The sequence below is a fragment of the Lissotriton vulgaris genome, chromosome 6 (assembly GCF_964263255.1).
Source record: "Lissotriton vulgaris chromosome 6, aLisVul1.2, whole genome shotgun sequence".
NCBI lineage: Eukaryota > Metazoa > Chordata > Amphibia > Caudata > Salamandridae > Lissotriton > Lissotriton vulgaris.
The window spans coordinates 789,285,377-789,309,248 of NC_141694.1; the positions used below are offsets into that span (position 1 = coordinate 789,285,377).

The window sequence follows — 23,872 nt, forward strand, 5'->3', positions numbered from 1 at the left end:
GCAGAGCCAATATGTCCTAAAAGCAGAGACCGCATGGCTTTCGCAATACTTGTTTTTATATTCTTCAGGATGGCAGGTTTCTAAGTAAGCGCCCAAGACCCATACCGCAAGGTGAATTTGATAGGAAATATCTAGGTTTCACTATCCAACAAAGAATATGTCTCCTAGTCACCAAGTAGCCAGATCTCATGTGTGGGACCAGAGGTGGCTTCTCAGTAAATCACATTGCATTCTGGTACTTGTAGTTCACCTTTTCTCGAATTCATTTTGGCTTGAAATCCCTGAATTCATGGTGTATCATTGCACTTTACTGGCGGTCTACAGCAGTTCATGTTTTTTACTACATGACAAATGTTCAATATGTTCAGTACCATTGTGGGTAGAAGTTTGCCAATGTGTATATGACATAGCAACACATGGAGCCAACCAGAGTCCACTTGCAGCCGAATTTCCTGATTATTATAGATGGCAGGAACATTGAGGAAATGATGAGGGAGCCGTAGATGACACTCAATGAGGCGACACCCATCCCCTTAATTGGATTCAGGCTGCTCTGTAAAAAAAGCAAACATCAATTTGGTGGGATAAAAAAGAAAGTTAAACTGCATTATCTGGAGAAAAGTTTGGTAGACCCTGTCTATCACCAGCTATACAAAGCCTACCTACAGCAATAAATGACGGTGGGGTTTTGAATCAGAGAAAAGCATAGTGGATCTTTCTTTCTTGTACATCGTGTGTCAAATTGGTAGCAGAGGTAGTGAAGAGCATTCAGGAAGTATTGCATTATAAGCTTCCCCACAATGTTTGCTTCAGATGATGCCAAGGCTAAAATTTGTGTTTAGAATGCGCAATCATATTTAACTGAGCTTAAAAAAAGTCACAAGGCCTTGGAATTTTATAGGGAAAATAATGCTTTTCGTGTTTGAAAATGTACTTATCCTTTCACCTGAACAAAGGGCATGCGTGATTAAAAATCCCCTACTCTTAAACACTGCCATTGTATTTAGAACAGGAAGGCAAAGGTGTAATTTGCACCAGAGAATCTTCACAAGCAGGAGACAAATTGCCAAAGATTCCCTCATTTTAGAAAGGCCACTTGCAGACTTTGTGACTAGATATTGAGCTGGGAAACCAAGGCTTGTACTCCTTTGGAACTTTAACTATGCAGAGATACCTGAAGGAAAGCATGAAAACTACGGTCCAATGTGCAAAGCCCATTTGTGGTCACAAACCCTGCAATTCATAAAATCATTGTCTGTGACTGCATAAGAGCCATTACCTATATAATAGGCGCATTTTGAGAGTGAGGAAAACATTTCTGACTCACAAAATTAGATTTGCGGCTCATACCGAATTGTAACTAGGAAGCTCTGTGAAAGGGGTATTCCTTACTAAGTCTGAATCAGTATGGTAAGTATCAATGGTTTGCGACTGCAATTGGGATTCAAAACTATTAATAAGTTACCATCATCTTAAAGGAGGTGGTAACTGATTCCTAAAAGGGACGGGGTCTCCTTAGGACCCCTTGCCTTTGAAAATCTTGCCTGGTTACCTAGGGGAAAAGGCAAAAGTCTGAGAGTCCCCTTCCTGCTCTCCGCAATGTCTTCCCAAAAAGGAAACTTGATTTCTAAACGCAGAACAAGTCAATTCAATGGACATGGACTGTGTTAAAAAAATGTTTTCTGATTCTTGCAAGCCTCCGTTCCTGCTTTGGCAGTTAATCACATGGGGTAACTGTAGGAAATTGGAGTAATATGTGTTGTGGGGATTAGGCCTCACCATGCAATACCCAAAAGATGTTCCTTGGATTCACAATAATAAATCTTTAGCTCAGTCCTGGTAGTGTGGCAAAGAGCAGTCAGGATTTACCTGAGGAACATATGTTAAGCATTTCAAAGTACCAACATGGCCGATAAGTAATTGAGACAACTTGTGAGAACTTTGAAACCAATTTATAAAAATAGAGTATATATATATATATTTTTTTAAACACTAAAAGAAACAGAATAGCATACATGTACCCAGATTTATAGATTTTTGAAGCAACATAAAAGCTCGCTAAATAATACAGTGAAAATGTAACATTGCGGTCAATGGGAAAAACCATTAGTGCAGGTCAAGTCGCATTGCACCCTTGCGAGATAGCAGTGATGTGGATCCCAGGACCAAGCCACGACAGTCAGTTCAATTTTACCTGGCCAGTGGAGCCAGGGTGCAAAGTTGTCCTGGCTGTCCCTGGTGCTGAAAGGGAGCCGCAGGAGAGCTGATTTTACTGCTGAAACAGTGCTAAGGGGAAAACGCTGCAAAAACACAATACCCTGGCTGCTGCTGATGTCGGCAGAATGCCGGATGGAGGTCTCTCTAGGTGCAGCGTCGAATGCAGAGGTCAGTTGCTGGACTGCGATCAACACGCTTTGGCAGTGGTAAGTAGATCAGGTAACTTTGAAGCTTAAGGCTTCCATAGGGGGTCTCTCTGACTGGGGGAAACAAGAGATAGCCTAATATGAGCTTCGGTCGGACAGTTCCAGGAGTATTGCCACAGGTGCTGGGGTATCCCTCTTTTGCTTTGTGCAGGTCCTGTTGTCCCAGACACTGGTCTCTTCTTCTGTCTTCTTTGATGCAGGTTGTTCAGTACTGAGGTTCTGGTGTAAGGGGTGTCCCTTAAATCCTAGATTTAGGGGAATTAGGGGTGTGGGAGCAAGAAACGAAAGGGCTGCTAGTCCCTGCAGCTAATCCTCCCCTGGGGTGACCACATCCCGGGAGTGGATCATCTTTTCTACCCAGAACCCTCTATTCTGATACTCCTAAAGATGGTGGATATCTTATCTAATTTTAGTATAAAGACCAGGCTGCTCACCCTGGAGTTATGGCTAGCCTTCTGGGGGTGTACATTACCTTGACTAACTAATTTCCTGCCTGTCCGGGTGCAAATGTGCCTGAGGGCAGGGCTGTTTCCTCCTCTGGAAGTCAGCCCTGATGCATATCAGAGGCGGGGCAGCCTTTGAAGCTCACTACCTTGATGTGCCACTTCACTAGCCTGCTTGGGACGAGGGAGGAGTGACCTTCTTCCTGCCCAAGCCTTTGTTCCTGGGAGTGATCACACTCCCTGGAACGAGGCCAATATCCTGTCTTGGCGTCAGCAACTGTGGGAGACGTACGCTTGCCAGCTAGAGCACAGAGAAGCTGGACCAGTTGGGCAACCTCTAAGGTGCATGCCACATCGCCCTCAACATGAGATTTGTGTCAGGGGTGAGAAGGCACATTGTTTGATACCAAACATGACATATTTAGGCGGTACCATAATGGGGCTGCCAACCTCTGGTTTGCCCGTGTGCCAGCACATGTTATGCTTTGGACCGTCTGCAAGAGAAACATAAGAAGCAAAGAAGCAGTACAAGACAGAATATTGCATGGGAGCAAAATGCTACTGAGAATGTTCTGACAGAAGAAACATGCACTCAAGCAAGTCATGTAATGCATGGACTTGGAGGCACATATAGATATATATATATATATATATATATATATATATATATATATATTCACTGAAAAAACCATAGGTTTCACACCAGTTATAGTTAGGAATTAGCATTTAAAAAACCTATTAAATTCACTGACAAAACCAGTTATAGTTAGCTGGAAATTTTACTGACATAAAACCATTGAAATTCCCACGTTATAGTTAGTTGGACTCACTATAACTTGCCCGCCTGCAATGCACTGCTGATGACGTCACATATTACATCACTCATGACATGGTCAGTGACATCCCGAGTGCTGTTTTCATTCCTGGGGATCTGCCTGGATTTGGGGAGCGCAATAAATATATATATATATATATATATATATATATATATATATATATATATATATATATATATATATATATATATATATATATATATATATATATATATATATATATATATATATATATATATATATATATATATTACCTACTGGCGGTCGCCAGTAGGTAGTTATAGTTAGGATTTTTTTCAATGTTAAATCTCAAAATTCTATTTGGAATAACTTTGGCGCCCGTTGACGAATCTGCCTGCATATTTCCTCAAAATGGCCTCGTGGCGCCCCGGTCCTTCCCTGAAAGTTTGGGGGGAATTTGTCAAGTGGGGGCCGAGATAAAAGGGGAGTCCCAAAACGTGTTTTCCCCATGTTAATTTCCATAGGGCGGTCAACCTCACTTTTAGCCCGAACGGCTGAATGGATTCCCACCAAACTTGGCAAAATTGTAGGGACTGGTAGCCCGATGTGCCATTGCTATGTCTCAAGATATGTGCTCCAGTGGATTTTGAGTAATTTAGGTTAAAAAAAATATATATATCTGTAAGCGCGCCCCGGTACGCGCACCGGGGAGCGCACCGGGCGCGCCACGCGACTTGCGCGCGGAAAGCTGATTGGCTCTCGGGTGTCTGTAAACATTCCAAACACTCCGGAGCGGCCGCCATCTTGTGTCTCGGTAGGATCGACACACAAGAGGTGGCAAAAACAAAGGGGGAATTGACCATAAGGGGGCAGAGTAGACCCTCCCTGACCCCCTAGGTTTGATGTGGGGGCTTTAAAAGGGCCCTGCGGGGCAAAAAAAATTAAAACATTTTTCGATTTTTGCGGGGGGAGCGCCCGGTACGCGCACCGGGGAGCGGACCGGGGAGCGTACTATGTGGAAAAAAGAATGACAGACTTTTCAAAAATTGTATGTTTATTAATTGTTCTTTTTGTTGTTTTTTTTTTTTTATTTAAGTACCAACATGTAGGTACCAATGCAGAGCCTAAAATTTAATATACACCGTCTCCTTTGTGGATATCTTGCATGTTGTTACAGAAGTTATTGTGGTATATGGAATTCATACCATAGTCTGTCAGGAAAGCAGAAACAATATGGAGGCAGGAGATGATAAAGAGATGTTAAATACACATTGGAGATAATATAGTGGGAGAAAGGAAGTAACTATGAGTAAAGTTACTATGTAACACAAAAAAGTTGCACAGTATATTTTAAGTCTCACTTTATATTATATCTATTTTGGTACTATTTCATAATTTACATATAAAAAAGAATAATGTCTCAAACAATTTTTAATTTTTAAATAAAAATGTATTGTTGTGATTTTTCAAAATCTAAAAGAATTTGCAATATTAATTCATCAGGTATGTCCTCCTTTTCATTCCATGATTCAATTTCTTCTACACAATTAATTAAGTCTTGGTCCAGAGAGTGATCCAAAAAGTCTATTTCATCTTTGTCTTCCTTAGGATTGTTTTCCATATTAATTTCAAATGAAATATTAATTTCATTTTGTTGTCCTTCCATTTTCTTGCTGTAAATTGCATAAAAAATAAATATATATCAGTAGAGATAGGGCACTGTTGGGTTTAAGTTCAGACAGGTACTTGTGAGTTTTTAACAGTGAAGTTATCTTTGGGCAGTGTATGGTTTCAGGCAGGAAGAAGAACTATTAAAAAGTGCCTGTGATGAAGCCTAAGTAAATTCATAATTATACCAGAGAAGCCTAACTCAATCCTTAATTATAATAGACAAGCCTATCTCAATGTCTAACTCTTACAGAGGGACAGTATATAACTATCTGAAAACATTTTCCCAAATTAACTTAAAGTGCATAACATAGTTCTCCTTTTAAATTAACAACTTACCTTCTTCAAAGTAGTTGAAGTTTTCTGTCAATTTTTTTTCCAAATGTACCTTAGGTGGTGTTAGTCAAAATGGCTGTGTTTCCCTCTCATTTTTCATATATATTCATGTACTTAACCAATCAAATGTCAGCACATAAAAGTACAAAATGTAAGTAACATTTTAATTGGTTGAAAATTCAAACAGTTTCATATGTGTTTTTGTCATGTAATTTACCTCAGGATATTTAGACAGGGGTACAGCCCAAATGGCTCAATGGAATACCACCAAATTTGGGTAAATGGTAGGAACTGCTATGTAGTAGGGCGTATTCTATATTTGGTGTAAGTGTCTTCAGTGGTTTTTCTGTTAAGTACTTTCCCACCTTTTTTTTGGGAGCGCTTACCGGTGCGCGCCCCTGTACGCGCACCGGCAGCGTTACGGGAGTCCTCCATTTTATGTTTCGGTAGAATTGAGACACAAGATGGAGGACAAACGACGTTGGGAATGGGTAGAAGGGGGCACGGTAGACACTTCGTGACCCTCTAGGTTTTCTGAGGGGAGTTTAGGAGGGGCACATATGCCAAAATTAAAAAAAATAATAATATTTTCGCGAGGGGAGCGCCCAGTACGCGCACCGGGGAGCGTACCGGGGAGCGTACCCTGGTGAAAAATAGTGAAAAAAGTTAGAAAAAGATAATCGTTTTGAGTGATCAGAGGTAGGGTAGCTCTGAAAAGAGCTTTTGGGTTCTGTGGCTGATTTATGTTCCAATGCACAGTCTTAAATTCAGGAGGAATTTTCTATTCTCCTCATCTGTGAAGTGCACACCATCTCCTCTGTAGATGTCTTGCATGTTGTAACGCAAGTTATTATTGTATATTGAACCCATTCCACAGTCACTCATGTAAGCAGAAACAGATTTATTCACATGTTTCCGTGCTTTCTCAAATTGTGGACAAAATTGGTTGGACCAGTTCCATTTCTGTCTTTGGCATATATTGGAATATACCAAGGCAGTTTGTGGAAAAAGTGTCATCAATTGATCAAAGGTGTCCTTTAAAAGCATTTCCAGACCTACCCCAGTCAATGTGCCTAGATCGTTCCCACCACAGTGCACAATTATAAGGTCAGGTTCTGGCAGATGCATAAAAGTTTTCATCAATGGTATCAATTGGTGACATCTCAAACCTCTCTGGCCAATCCACTTGATTTCCACATTTGATAAATCAAGGTTGTGAAAATCTCTGCTAGCTGCATACCTTTGAGCCCAGTGGATGTAGCTATGTCCAATAATCCACACAGAATACATGCTGAGAGAAGGTTCTGGTGCAGTCAGATGAAGTGTGGGAATGAAATGGCAGTTGGAACAATAGGAGTTTTCCCCCCAAAAAATTGTGGAGTTTTCCTGCTCTTGAATCACAAGCAATGATTGGTGGATTCAGATAGTTGAAAACTGAAAGTTAGGGTGTATGGTTGTATTGTGTGTAAGAAGGAATTTGAATAGTTAAGAAAAAGTCACTAAATGCAATAGTGCCCTGGATAAGCTGGTGTATTGAGAGGTCAAACAACCTTGCTGACTTAATTTGCAACATTGTAGAATAAACTTTTGAACCTGAGAGTTCAGTTAGGAGGGAGTTGCTATGGTAACAGATAGAAAGGTCTGAGAGGGGGAAGGGTGTTGGTTTGAAAATAGTGAGGGAAGACTTTTGATTGGTTGAAATAAGGCATATGTGTGTAGAATTAGAGGTTTAAAAATATAAAAATGTAAAAATATACTCATATATCTGACACTATTTGGCCGTAAGGAAAGTGTAAGGTATGATGTTCTTAGGTATTTTTTCATAGAAAGTCGATGAAATGGAAGTTTTAGAGAACAGCAGACTTTTTTTTCCACCAAAAGGATCTTCACTATCTACTATTTGGCCTCAAGGAAAAGTAAGTGAATCAAAGATTAGTGTACATATATGATTTGTAAGTTTATATGTTTTTTTTAAACACAATCTTTTAGATTGTGTTTTTGTTTCCCGCTGTTATATGATGAAGAGTTTGAACTCACTAATTTAAGTGAAATTCAATATATTCTGAGAACAGCAAAAATAAACAATGTAACATATTGTATAAGTCATTCTATAGTTTGCATTGTGTAATTTATATTGTATTCCCTTTGTCTCACACTCATTTTCCTTTTTGCACCCTTATTTAGCTGTCTTTACTCACTTACACTGCCTTTTTTTCACTTTGTTTCATCGCTGTTCCTTTACTCCACTTCTTTCACAACTCCTCAATCCAATTTCAACTGTCTGCATTTTCTCTCTCCCTTGCACCACTTTTCAGCTTTCTCACATTCTCTCAGTACCACTGCTTTAGTTCTCTTCCCCTCTCTTTCCTTGTTTTGCTCCTTTTCTCTTTTTCCTTTCTTCACTCATTGTACTGCAGTTCACTCAGTCCTTCCCTTTGTCTTTCTGTGTACTTACTCTCTCACTCCTTTTCCTCTATCGTTCTATATTAACCTCATTCCTTTAATCCCTTCACTCTGTGACTCCCCTTCACTCACTCTCAGTCATCTTCCATTCCTCTTTCTTATTAATGGTTCCTTATTTAGACTCCTCTCCTTTTCACTCATTTTCCTTTTACTTTCTTCTCTTTCCTAATTTCGTTTTGGTATCCCACATTCTTTTAGTATTTTACTTATCTTCAGTAATTTGTTCTCTTTCTATTTCTTTTTCCCTCTTTTTTGTCTTTCTACATTACTTTATTTCTGTTTTTGTATCCTTCACTATTGCTTTATTTCTTAGTACACTTTTTTTGATTTTTTACCTCTTGACCTGTTTCTAATATTTTAAAATATATATTTTACTAATTATAACTTGTTTTTTCTTTTGTCTTTCACAGATACAAAGTGTAGTTAAAAGATGCAAGTAAGTTTTCATTAATTATATGGTAAGTGAGACTACAAAATGTAGTTTGTCATCACCCTTTGCTTTAACCTCACTACTTTTCTCTCACCCTACCTCACCCCTGTTTTCTTACTCTGCTTCCCTCACTTATTCTTATCCTCCATATTTACTTCTCTTTTTCTTACTTTCCTACCACATTCAACTTCTTTTAGTTCCCCTGCTCACCCACACTCCCTCTCTTTCCTTTTTTTTCTGCTTCACTTAGTCCCTTTCTGACACTCCTTCCTTTACTCTCTCTGTTCTTTTTTTCTGTCACTCCCCATGTCTTACCTTTATTCACTTTTATCCACCCTCTTTCACTCCTCTTTACTTACACTCACTGCTATTTTCTTTCCCTCCGTCACCACTGTTCCTTTTCTCTGGTTCTGTCACTACCTGTCCTTTACTCTCCTTCCTTTTACTCTCATCACCCATTCACATTCTCCCAGAACATCTGCTTTAGTTTTCTTCCTCTTTCTTCTTTTCTTTTGCTTCCTTATTCATTTTCCTTTTCTCAGTTACTTCCTCTTATACCCTTTCTCTGTTTTACTATCTATTACACAGTCCCTCTGTGTTTCTCCCTCTAGCTCTCTTTCTCTTTACACCACTCTCTTTGTCCCCATTGCTTATGCTCACTCCTTCATTATTTTTTTTCTTTTTTTTGTTGGTGCGCTGACGGGACGCGCCCCAGTACGCGCACCGGGACCGCACCAGAGTGAAATATAAAAAAAAAGAATATACTTTTTTAAAACAAAAATATTATCTTAATATACAATATAGGATTCATTTTAAGAAAAACATACCTTTCTAATCTATAGATATTTGCAAAAAAATAACCTTAGAAATTCACTAAAAACACATAGGTATGAGGCCCTATAAAAAGATAGGAATTAGCAATTAAAAAAACCTATGAAATTCACTGAAAAAACCATAGGTTTCACACCAGTTATAGTTAGGAATTAGCATTTAAAAAACCTATGAAATTCACTGAAAAAACCATAAGTTTCACACCAGTTATAGTTAGGAATTAGCATTAAAAAAACCTTTGAAATTCACTGAAAAAACCATAGGTTTCACACCAGTTATAGTTAGGAATTAGCATTTAAAAAACCTATTAAATTCACTGAAAAAACCATAGGTTTCACACCAGTTATAGTTACCTGGAAATTTTACTGACATAAAACCATTGAAATTCCCACGTTATAGTTAGTTGGACTCACTATAACTTGCGCGTGTAATGCACTGCTGATGACATCACATATTACATCACTCATGACATGGTCAGTGACATCACTCATGACATCACTGATGACACCATCCTTGTGACGGAGAGACTGACCTCCTTTCACTGTAAAGTAACCCTTGAAACACATATTCAAAAATAGAAACTAACATTTTCAAAAAAGTGGAGATACCTATACCAGTTACAGCAACCAATTCAGTAATTCCACCATTTACATACACATCCACTCATTCACCAACAGTTCTATATAGTCAGTCATACATATACTCACTCATCATATGTAGTGAGACACCTATACATCCGTTAACACACCGACAGTCTTCAAAAAGTTGCTCACACACATATTCACACATGCAAATAAAATATTGAACATCCATTTTTTTGCATATACAGCTATACACACACTACCACCTTACTTCTAAGGAAACTTACACATACTTACTCTCTTAAACGATCACTTATAGAAACACATACTTATTTAAACAAGAACTCTTTCAATCTCTGACTCTCACATATACTCACTTATATACACCAATACTCACATATACTAGATTAAAACATATATAGTTACTGATAAAGACACTAGTAAGACAGTCATTCACTTACTAACACATACATATACACACTCATTCATCCATACAGTCCGGCACATATGCTGTATTCAAAACACATACAAACGGTGAGTCAGTCATTGATGCATCTGTGTGCTAAGTAACACCCCCACCAAATCATACAGACACTTATACTGATACTAAAAAAAATAATAATAACCCATATAAACAGACATGTAGCTACTCACCAACCCATGCACCCACTTATACACAAAGTGAAACACTGATACAAACATTTAAATATTTAAACAATACTCGCTAATATATGTATTCACTATGATACACTTAAATGCCAGTTAACCAATCATTTAAAAAAAATAAATCCATTAAAACACTTAATTAAACATTTATTTTTCCATCGACCACATATACATATATAAAACATGTTTATTTTTCAGAAAGGCACACATTCACTGGATGGTGTCATCAGTGATGTCAAGAGTGATGTCACTGACCATGTCATGAGTGATGTAATATGTGATGTCATCAGCAGTGCATTACACGCGCAAGTTATAGTGAGTCCAACTAACTATAACGTGGGAATTTCAATGGTTTTATGTCAGTAAAATTTCCAGGTAACTATAACTGGTGTGAAACCTATGGTTTTTTCAGTGAATATATATATATATATATATTAACAGCAAACGTCCCTTCTGGGAGGAGCAACAATTAGCTGGTGCCGGCGGCGAGGCAAGGACTAGCCTCGCTGAAATTTGTTACAGCAAGTTTCACAAAATACGCTGCACTCTTCTTGGGTGTTTTAAACACGATTTATTTCAACTCCAATTTTCCTCCTTCACCTACGCATTTCGAACTCAGCAGTTCTTGATCACAGTAGTAATAAGTCCTACTTTAGTTTCCTTTATTTATACTCCAACACCACTCTAGCCATTATGATGCATTGTGGATTGAGTAGTTTTCTCTTGTCTTAATCTAGCCTATCGATGTCCTTTGCAGTCAGTTGGCTGAATTCAATTCCAAATGATTCTACCTTGTACGTTAGTGTACTTGGCTCGAATAATCGCCATGTAACCGGCTGACCAACAGAATTGTAAAAGTTTGGGCTGAGTGCCACTTATATCTACGTGAGTCACTATGTTTCTCACTTAGGACCTCACTAGTATAAGCATGTATCCACATTATAAAGCTAAGTGTTTTGGCCGATAGATATGAATTTCAGCTCACTTAGTTGCTCTGGGCATCGATACTAATATGCACGTATTCCTTAAGATTTCTAAATACATTGGGGAGAACATACTGCTTTTTACAATTTCTCATTACATATATACAACTGAGATATTTTACATCCCACAAAAATTAATTAGGTAGGAAACATAGACAGTTGGCTCCAGATCGTATTGAATCAGCATAGATTCTTAATTCAGTACACAATCTCATGGATGTGGATTCTTCCTCAAATATATATTGATACATTACAGTCCTCAGCTCTGTATATCATCTGTATAATTCAGTTTTATGCTAATAATGCAATTATGTCTATTGAGAAAGATTGGTTTTATACATCCTATTTTTCCAATTTCTCTAATATTACAGTTCTACAGTTTGTCAGTATTTCAGTTTGTCAATTTTTTACAAGATGTTGACTTGTCACAAGTGTACATACAGTTCTTCGTCCCCATTCAGTCCATTGGAGATTTTTGTTTTAAACCGGATGATTAGTTTCGATTCTAAGCGTCTTAGCTTTTGGAGTTGATTCCCTCCTCTTTCATGTTCAGGCACCATTGCGATTCCTGAATATCTCATGTTTTGCCATGTTTTGTTTTTGTGATTCATTATGTGTTTGGCATTTGCATATGATATGTCCTTATTTTGGTTCGCTCTAATATGCTCCAGCATTCGTTTCTTGAGAGCACAGATTGTTGATCCAATATAACGTTTGCCACAGTCACATTCTAACAGGTAGACTACAAAATGTGATTCACATGTTATTTTATTCCGAATCTCAAAGATTTGTCCCTTTGGATCCTTGATCGATTTGAGGTTTTTTCCACTTTGCATGCTTTGCATCACATGCATTTTGTAAATCCTTTCTGTCGCTTTTGTAGCCATGTTTCTGACTTTTTATCTGTGAAGTGGCTGTTAACCAGTGTTTCTCCAAGAGATGGTGCTTTTCTAAATGAAATTAGTGGTCCATCACCAATTAAATTACCAATGTCCGGATCCTTTTTGAGCACACTCCAATATTTGGTTACAAGTTTTCTGACTCGTGCACTCTCTTTGGAGTATGTCAGTATGAGACATGGTTTATCTTCATCTTTCTTTGTTTTCTCTTCTTTGTTATTTTCAATTAGAGTCTCTGCTCTTGTTTTTCTTCTTTCTCTTTGTTCCCCCCGGCTGATGACCTTCTGCTTGTAACCTCTTTTCGTGAAGCGTTGTTTGGTCTCCTCGAATTTGCTCTCCATCTCGGTTACTTCTGAGCAGTTACGCTTCATCCATAGAAATTCACCATATGGAATTTTTTGTTTTATTGACACCGGATGGATGCTGGTTTCATGAAGGATACTGTTGGTCGATGTCCTTTTCCGGAATAAAGTTGTTTATATTTTATTGTCTTTTATGTACACCTTTGTATCCAAGAAGTATATTGCTTTTTGTTGTATATTGTATGTAAATTGAAGTCCCACATCATTATTGTTGAGTATGGCAATATATTGGAGGAATTCTGATTTTGTGTCTTTCCATAGGAGGAAGAGATCATCAATGAACCTCAACCATAATACCACATTAGTGGTATATGGTTCGTTTTCTTCTCTCCAAGCTATGTGTTTCTCCCACCATCCCATGGTGAGATTAGCATAGCTTGGAGAGAAGGAAACGCCCATCGCAGTTCCGCGCTTTTGTGAATACATTTTGTTATTAAAGAGGAACACGTTGTTGGTCAAACATATTCTTATCATTTCAAGAATCATGTTGGTGTGTTTGAGTTCCCCTATTGGACGTTGTTTCAAAAAATAAGCAACGGTTTTTAGGCCGATTTCATGGTCAATTGAGGTATAGAGTGAAACAACGTCGATCGTGACTAATAGGTAGGTTAGTTGCCATTCTGTTTCCATCAGGATACGGAGGAAATCTCCTGTGTCCTTTATGAATGAGCTGAGTGTGGGCACTAGCGGTGCAAGAAAGAAATCTAAATATGATGCAATGTTCTCATATAGTGAGCCTCAACTTGAGATTATTGGGCGTGCTGGTGGTTTGTATAGAGTTTTGTGTACTTTTGGCAAAAAGTAGATGGTTGGGGTTATAGGATTTTTAAACTGTCAAAAGGTTTTCTTCATCCTGGCTTAATAAGACTTTTTCCTGCCACTCTATTATTTGCTTATGTACTTTGTTTGTCATCTCCAACAGCGGATTACCCATAAGCATTGTGTAGTTATTTGCATCATCAAGTTGTCGATTCGCCTCATCTATGTAGTCTTGTTTATTCAGGATCACAATGTTTCCACCCTTATCAGCTGGCTTTATTTCGATTTGATTGTTTTCTTTTAGAGATTTAAGGGCTTGGCATTCCTTCCAGGATAGATTTTCTTCTTTATTGTTGTTACTGTTCTTCATGACATCTAGGTCTGCATTTATTAGATCATAGAATGCATCAATTCGGTTTCCCGGGTAGAGTACCGGGCAAAATTTTTACTGGTTCTTGAACTTCGTTCTTGGGTGTGCACTGTGTGGAACTCCCATATCCGTAAGTAATTGTGTTTCTGTCATATCTATTTCCTCTACTTGATGTGCTAATTGATAAGCTGTTATTAGACTCGGTATTTCCGATATTGCATATCTTTTTTGCTGCTGACTTGCATCAATTGCTTCTTCTTCAGACCTTTCTGCAGGTTTGATGGGCATCTTGGCGAAGAATTTTTTAAGTTTTAATTTTCGAATATATTTATACATATCAATTTTAGTTTCTACTCCATCTTGATGTTTTTCAGGGCAGAAGGTGAGTCCCTTATTAAGCAGCGTTTGTTCTGTTTTAGAGAGGATGTAGTTGGATAAATTGATTATCAAATTTTGGACTGTGTCATTCCGTTTGTCAGTGTTCATTTCCTTGTCAGTGTCCGGTTGCGCAGCGGATATCTTTGTGTGTCTTGCTCTTCTGGTTTTGCGCTTTGGTTTCGGTTTGTATATTGGCCTCGCCCTCGGCCTTCAGGTCTTCCTCTGCCCCGACCCCTTCCTCTGGGTTTCGGATTTTGTTGGTCTAAGTATAGCAGTTCCATTTCCTCTAAAAAAGAAAACTTTTTTGTTGTAATTGCCCGTGCTCTTTGTTCTCCTTCGCTCACATCTGATTCTGTTTCGCTCGCAGGGGTTAGTGTTCCTCTTGTCTTGGCTTGTTTTGTAGTTCCTTGTTGTTTCAGAACATCAAACCTCTTTGCAAAGGTGAATATAGTACCGTTAGCATAGTCAACTTCATCCCTCCTAAATTTGCGCTGTTTCCTCTCTTCTATCTTGTTTTCATGTTTGTCCAAATTTTTTTCCATTATAACTCGTAACTTGTTGGCTTCTTCATCCTCTTGCTCCGCAGCTTTAATTTGTTCAATTTCGTCAATTTTAATGTGCAATTCTTCGACATTTTTCTTTGCGTATTTCACAATGATCAATACCTAGTTCGTGAGCATTCCATGTTATTGCGCCCCCATTCTTCGAGCATTTCTGCACTAGTATCAGGGTGATAGGGTAGTGTAAAAATGCAAAGCCCCCTTGGTACCAGACCAAGTTCGAGATATTTTTCGAGGGTAATAATTTCCCATCCACGGAATATCTCTTTGCGGAGCAGCTTTTCTAGTTGTTGGAACAACTGTTTCAATGTACTTGGTGCAGTCACAGAAGATGTTGTTTTAGGAGTAGTTGTTGTTATTGTTGCCTGAGATTTGGAAAACATGCTTTCAGCTTTTTCAATACGTTTTGCCGCTCTTCTCTCCATTTTCCTATTCAAGGATATTATATCGTTGCCCTGTTTTTTTTGCAAAAGCAGTCGTTTCCTTAGTATTTTAAACATAGTCAATTGACTCTGGCTGATTGTTCTACTTAATTACTGAAGAGTATGAAGTATGTATTATTATTAGGCAGGCAGCCTAATTGAGTTTCAAAATGTTTTTCCCCAAGATAATGCTCCGACTTGAGTAAGTCACTGTCTCACTTCGTTTTTATGTAAAGACGTTCAGTGAGTTGCATTTGCTGCAGCATCATTTTCGCAATAAGTAGTCACTTTACTGGCATAGTTGTTTACCCTCCGGCACCTCCGCGTTGACGCTCAACCGGGTATCAGCCAAGTAGGTCTACAAACAGTTGTTCCAACAACTAGAAAAGCTGCTCCGCAAAGAGATATCCCTTGGATGGGAAATTATTACCCTCGAAAAATATCTCGAACTTGGTCTGGTACCAAGGGGGCTTTGCATTTTTACACTACCCAATCACCCCGATACTAGTGCAGAAATGCTCGAAGAATGGGGGCGCAATAACATGGAATGCTCACGAACTATGATATCGATCATGTGTGAAAAATGGCAAAGAATTGCACATTAAAATTGACGAAATGGAACAACAAATTAAAGCTGCGGAGCAAGAGGATGAAGAAGCCAACAAGTTGCGAGTTATAATGGAAAAAAATTTGGACAAACATGAAAATGAGATAGAAGAGAGTAAACAGCACAAATTTAGGAGGGATGAATTTGACTACGCTAACGGTACTATATTCACCTTTGCAAAGAGGTTTGATGTTCTGAAACAACAAGGAACTACAAAACAAGCCAAGACAAGAGGAACACTACCCTCTGCGAGCGAAACAGAATCAGATGTGAGCGATGGAGAACAAAGAGCACAGGCAGGAAACACAACTACAACAAAAAAGTTTTCTTTTTTAGACGAAATGGAACTGCTATATTTAGACCAACAAAATCCGAAACCCAGAGGAAGGGGTCGGGCAGAGAAAGACCTGGAGGCCGAGGGCGAGGCCAATATACAAACCGAGACCAAAGCGCAAAACCAGAAGAGCAAGACACACAAAGATATCCGCTGCGCAACCCGACACTGACAAGGAAATGAACATTGACAAACGGAATGACACAGTCCAAAATTTGATAATCAATTTATCCAACTACACCCTCTCTAAAACAGAACAAATGCTGCTTAATAAGGGACTCGCCTTCTGCCATGAAAAACATCAAGATGGAGTAGAAACAAAAATTTATATGTATAAATAGATTCGAAAATTAAAACTTAAAAAATTCTTCGCCAAGATGCCATCAAACTTGCAGAAAGGTCTGAAGAAGAAGCAATTGATGCAAGTCATCAGCAAAAAAGATATGCAATATCGGAAATACCGAGTCTAATAACAGCTTATCAATTAGCACATCAAGTAGAGGAAATAGATATGACAGAAACACAATTACTTACGGATTTGGGAGTTCCACACAGTGCACACCCAAGATCGAAGTTCAAGAACCAGTCAAAATTTTGCCCGGTACTGCACCCGGGAAACCGAATTGTGGCATTCTATGATCTAATAAATGCAGACCTAGATGTCATGAAGAACAGTAACAACAATAAAGAAGAAAATCTATCCTGGAATGAACGCCAAGCCCTTAAATCTCTAAGAGAAAACAATCAAATCGAAATAAAGTCAGCTGATAAGGGTGAAACAATCGTCATCCTTAATAAACAAGACGACATAGATGAGGCGAATCGACAACTTGACGATGCAAATACCTACACAATGCTTATGGGCAACCCGATGTTGGTGAGGACAATCAAAGTACATAAGCAAATAATAGAGTGGCAGGAAAAAGGCTTATTAAGCCTGGATGAAAAAACTTTTTGACAGTTTCAAATCCTATAACCCCAACCATCTACTTTTTACCAAAAGTACACAAAACTCTATACAAACCGCCAGCACGCCCAATAACCTCAAGTTGTGGCTCACTATATGAGAACATTGCATCATATGTAGATTTCTTTCTTGTACCGCTAGTGCCCACACTCAGCTCATTCATAAAGGACACAGGAGATTTCGTCTGTATCCTGATGGAAACAGAATGGCAACAAACCTACCTATTAGTCACGATCGACGTTGTTTCACTCTATACCTCAATTGACCATGAAATCGGCCTACAAGCCGTTGCTTATTTTTTTAAACAACGTCCAATGGGGGAACTCAAACACACTTACATGATTCTTGAAATGATAAGAATATGTTTGACCAACAACGTGTTCCTCTTTATAAACAAAATGTATTCACAAAAGCGCGGACCTGCGGTGGGCGTTTCCTTCTCTCCAAGCTATGCTAATCGCACCATCGGATGGTGGGAGAAAAACATAGCTTGGAGAGAAGAAAATGATCCATATACCACTAATGTGGTATTATGGTTGAGGTTCATTGATGATCTCTTCCTCCTATGGAAAGGCACAAAATCAGAATTCCTCCAATGTATTGCCATACTCAACAATAATGATGTGGGACTTCAATTTACATACAATATACAACAAAAAGCAATAGACTTCGTGGATACAAAGGTGTACATAAAAGACAATAAAATAGAAACAACTTTATTCCGGAAAAAGACATCGACCAACAGTATCCTTCATGGAACCAGCTTCCATCCGGTGTCATTAAAACATAATATTCCATATGGTGAATGTCTACGGATGAAGCGTAACTGCTCAGAAGTCACCGAGATGGAGAGCAAATTCGAGGAGACCAAACAACGCTTCACGAAAAGAGGTTACAAGCAGAAGGTCATCAGCCGGGGGGAACAAAGAGCAAGAAGAAAAACAAGAGCAGAGACTCTAATTGAAAATAACAAAGAAGAGAAATCAAAGAAAGATGAAGATAAACCACGTCTCATACTGACATACTCCAAAGAGAGTGCACAAATCTAAAAAATTGTAACCAAATATTGGAGTGTGCTCAAAAAGGATCCGGAAATAGGTAATTTAATTGATGATGGACCACTAATTTCATTTAGAAAAGCACCATCTCTTGGAGACACACTGGTTAACAGCCACTTCACAGATAAAAAGTCAGAAACATGGCTACAAAAGCGATAGAAAGGATTTACAAAATGCATGTCATGCACAGCATGCAAAGTGGAAAAAACCTCAAATCGATCAAGGATCCAAAGGGACAAATCTTTGAGATTCGGAATAAAATCACGTGTGAATCACATTTTGTAGTCTACCTGTTAGAATGTGACTGTGGCAAACGTTATATTGGATCAACAATCTGTGCTCTCAAGAAACGAATGCTGGAGCATATTAGAGCAATTCAAAATAAGGACATATCATATGCAATTGCCAAACACATGATGAATCACAAAAACAAAACATGGCAAAACATGAGATATTCAGGAATCACAATGGTGCCTGAACATGAAAGAGGAGGGAATCGACTCTAAAAGCTAAGATGCTTAGAATCAAAACTAATCATCCGGTTTAAAACAAAAATCCCCAATCGACTGAATGGGGACGAAGAACTGTATGTACACTTGTGACAAGTCAACAGCTTGTAAAAAATCGACAAACTGAAATACTGACAAACTGTAGAACTGTAATATTAGAGACATTGGAAAAATAGGATGTATAAAACCAATCTTTCTCAATAGACACAATTGCATTATTAGCATTAACCATGAGCGAATTTTGGGAATCTGGCGTTCGTGAATTTTGCGAATTTGCGAACTCGCAATCCGTAAAATCCGCGAATTCTCGCAAATTTGCAGATTTTTTTTTTTGTGTTCGCAAGGATTTCTGCCAGTTCGCAAGGATTTCTGACAGTTCGCGAGGGTTTTGTAACAGTTCGCAATTGCGAACTTACATGTCGGCTCGCAACAGTCACGATCATGTTGTTTCTACGTCTGGTTCATCATCACAGGTTCCCAGCACCCTCTGTTTCACCCCTGCCACCCTCTGTTTCACCCATGCCACCCTCTGGTACATCAATGCCTTATGCCACCCTCTGGTTCATCATCACTGTAGATTATGGGGGGAAAAAGCAAGCACACCTGCCTGCTTCAACTGACATGAATTAATTTGGGGTTGATTTATTAATGTGTCACTGTTTTAAAATTCCAGTCTGGCACGCACCTGCTTCCTGATCTGTAATTTGCTTTCTGTTGCAGTGCAATTTTTTTTTCCAGGACCTTTGTGGCCTACTTGTAGCTATTCTATGAGCCTGCTGTGAGGGTCAGAGCAGGGTCACACAATTGTTGCAACTAGCAACTGAACTCTGGAGGGGCCCTTGTCAGGAAGCACTACAGGGAACGGTTACTAATGATGAGTTTGAACTTTCGAACCTGCTTTCACTTTTGCAAAGCTCGTTTTTCTGCAGAGCATTACAGCAACTGTAATGCCCCACCAAGCTTATATGAGAAAGTTGATTTCTAATCCAAAAGTTATCGAAAGAAAATCAAAAGGCCTCAAATCCAAAAAAGTGCAGGCAAATGTCAACCTGAGGAGTTATTCTGATAAAAATCATCATTTTCAGAAGGTCTATGCTGCTTGCTAGTAGATTTCTTGTGCAGAATTGCAATTTTTGTAATTTCGCGAGTGCGAGAATGTTGCTGCCCGCCGCACCTACATGTTCGCAATTGCGAACTTACACCGCAAAGAAAAAAAATCCGCTGCGTGCGAATTTGCGGATTTTGCGGGAAATTCGCGAATATCGCGGATTGCGAATTTACCGAAAATCCGCAAAATCCGCGAGCGTAACGGATTTTCCGCCCATGCTTAATTAGCATAAAACTGAATTATACAGATGATATACAGAGCTGAGGACTGTAATATATCAATATATATTTGAGAAAGAATCCACATCCATGAGATTGTGTGCTGAATTAAGAATCTATGCTTATTCAATACGATTTGGAGCCAACTGTCTATGTTTCCTACCTAATTAATATTTGAGGGATGTAAAATATCTCAGTTGTATATATGTAATGAGAAATTGTAAAAAGCAGTATGTTCTCCCCAATGTATTTAGAAATCTTAAGGAATACGTGCATATTAGTATCGATGCCCAGAGCAACTCAGTGAGCTGAAATCCATATCTATTGGCCCAAGCACTTAACTTTTTTAATGTGGATACATGCTTATACTAGTAAGGTCCTAAGTGAGAAACATAGTGGCTAACGTAGATATAAGTGGCACTCAGCCCAAACTTTTACAATTCTGTTGGTCAGCCGGTTACATTGCGATTATTCGAGCCAAGTACACTAACGTACAAGGTAGAATCATTTGGAATTGAATTCAGCCAACTGACTGCAAAGGACATCGATAGGCTAGATTAAGCCAAGAGAAAAGTACTCAACCCACAATGCATCATAATGGCTAGAGTGGTGTTGGAGTATAAATAAAGGAAACTAAAGTAGGACTTATTACTACCGTGATCAAGAACTGCTGAGTTCGAAACGTGTAGGTGAAGGAGGAGAATTGGAGTTGAAATAAATCATGTCTAAAACACCCAAGAAGAGTGCAGCGTCCTTTGTGAAACTTGCTGTGACATATATATATATACATATACATATATATATATATATATATATATATATATATATATATATATATATATATATATATATATATATATATATATATATATATATATATATACATATACATATATATATATATATATGAAAAACCATAGGTTATAGACCATATATAGTTAGGGATTAGCATTTACAAAACCTTATTTTACTCGCACAAAACCATTGAAATTCGCATATATAGTTAGTTGCACTAACTATATATCGCGCACCCGCAATCCACTGCTGATGATGTCACATATTACATCATTCATGACATGGTCAGTGACATCACTGATGACATCACTGATCACATCTCAAATGACATCACTGATGACATCACTGATGACATCTCAAATGACGTCACTGATGACATCTCATTTGACATTACTCATCACATCACTGATGATATCATTCATGTGATAATACGATGAACCTCTTCAGATTCTAATATAACCTTAGATACAATCAGTGTAAACAGACACTCACAGACTGTCACTCATCCATGGAGTTACTCACACACCTAGTCACTCATGCATAAATTCAATCACACCTCCATTTCCTCAACTATACAGTTATACACACCTTACTTATTCAAACATATACTAACACATATTTACTCTCTTATACAAACCCTGATACAAGTTTACAATGATCCATACAGCCACTCACACATTCACTGGCTCTTATGCACAGTAATTTATATATGACAACTCTCACATGTCCTGTGTTTTACATATGTACTTACTTTGACATGTAGCACTGAGATATACATTCACTCACCAATACACCCATGCACACAGTCAACAACCCATACAGTTGTTTCAACATGCAGTTTTGATTCCATACATCTAGTGAATCAACTGTTGACACATCTATGCACAGAGTCACACACCTCCCAGCCACCCACACACACACACTCACTCTCCCATACAAATACTTGGGCAACCAATCAATAACCCATATAGCTACTCATATAGCTACTGATCAACACATGCAGCAGTTTACAGAACAACAGATATAATGATGCACAAATTAAGACAGTTTAGTCACTAACCCATGCACTCAGTGAGACTCATTTAATCACTCTCTCATACAGTCAGTCATGCACCTACTAAATGCTTCATCCAGACACTTATACATCCACTCATTCTTTAATATGTAAGACATATTTTAACTTTACAGAAACATACAGTCACTGGATAATGTAATCAGTGATGTCATCAGTGATGTCACTGACCATGTCATGAATGATGTAATATGTGACATCATCAGCAGTGGATTGCGGGTGCGCGATATATAGTTAGTGCAACTAACTATATATGCGAATTTCAATGGTTTTGTGCGAGTAAAATAAGGTTTTGTAAATGCTAATCCCTAACTATATATGGTCTATAACCTATGGTTTTTTCAGTGAATTTTTAAGGTTTTGTAAATGCTAATTCCTAACTATATATGGTCTATAACCTATGGTTTTTTCAGTGAATTTCAATGGTTTTTTAATAGCAAATATCAAAAGCTGTAAAATGTATTCTTATTCTAATTCAAAAATATATTTTATATTTTTGTAATATAATTTTTTTATTTATTTTATTTTAAAAAAAAAAAAATTTTGTTTCGCTGCCGGTCCGCGAACCGGGCAGCTTCCCGTTAGCTCAATTTGGTTCCGCGACCCGGTCCGCGAACCGGTAAACGTTCCGTTAGCGCAACCACCTCATTAGAAAACAACATCGTGATGCGTCGCGTAAGCGCGACGTATCGCGTTGCCGCGTAATGCGTCTTATGACGCGCCGCGTTAGCGCACCCGGAAGCGTTCTGGAACGCGAACCGGAACGCTTAGCGCAGCACCCCGGAAGCGCTCCGGGGCGCATAGCGGGACGCGTAACGTAAGCGTAACAGGTCATGTGACTTGAAAATAACACTTTTTATTGGTTGATTTCACTTTTGGTTTCTGAATGATGTAAGGCTAGGTCATGTGACCTAAAAATAACACTTTTCATTGGTTTAGAACATTTTTTTTTCCCAAATGATGAAAGCCCCCTCCTATTTTTCTCAAATCCGAAGAGCCGGCCGCCATTTTGAGAGTCCTGTGACAGCCGCCTATCGCTGCACTGCAAGAGTGGGCGCAATTCAACTGGATGGTGGGCGAGACGCTGTAGCCGCAAGAGCGGGCGCAACTCAGCTGGATGGCGGGTAAGGTACTGTGCCGCAAGAGCGGGCGCAACTCAACTGGATGGCGACTGAAACACCAAGGGGCGCCCCACTGCAGCTGAGGAGCCTCCACCTGGGGAGGCGGGGGAGGCCCGTTCGCGCCGCCTACCCCCACCCGGGGCACCCCACGCCGTTTTTCGGTGCAGCATTGTAGGATGGCCAGACCAGTGCGGCAACTTGCTGGACACCACCTCGGTGCCGTCCGGATCTCGGCGCGTTGTGCTTTCTTCTGCCTATTGCACAAAGGTCCGCTACTGACGCCGCCTCACAGGCCGACGGATTTTGTAGGCTTTTTATAACCCAAAGCCGACTAAAAGACAGGCCAAAGCAGCCCATTGTTGCTACTCCGGGGAGGGAGGAGCAAGGACAGTGTCAAGCGGACGGTGAATGCTTTGAGATGGATGTTGCAGCAGGCTGCCATGTAAATAGTTGTTTAAAATGTTTTTTTTTTAACGTGTTTACTTTGTTGGAGCGTTGTATATATTTATAAGTTATTAAAGTGTTATAATCCTACTACTTTGTTGGAGTGCTATATATTTGTAATGTGACACATTCTTGTGAAGACTTTGATGTACAGAAAGGCATCCCTGGAATCTTCCGCTTCAGGCTCGGTCCCACACACCCTTACAGTGAGAATCCCCTCCCCGATCACAATACAGGATCGTTATCAGATAGTAGGGACGCGTGTGGT

At 39.0% G+C, this 23,872-nt stretch overlaps 1 protein-coding gene across 4 annotated transcripts in view; it reads right to left on the minus strand.

Annotated features, from left to right (window-relative positions):
- The window catches only part of LOC147708009 (N-acetylglucosamine transporter UNC93A-like), a 534,754-nt gene that overhangs the window by 130,903 nt on the left and 379,979 nt on the right, over positions 1-23,872 (minus strand). For 3 of the 4 annotated variants that reach the window (XM_086926817.1, XM_086926819.1, XM_086926818.1), the window contains one exon: positions 372-553. In XM_086926817.1, the coding sequence (XP_086782943.1) occupies positions 372-553 (182 nt within the window). The remainder of the gene's footprint in view (positions 1-371; positions 554-23,872) is intronic. The other variant, XM_086926820.1, reaches the window with a different exon arrangement.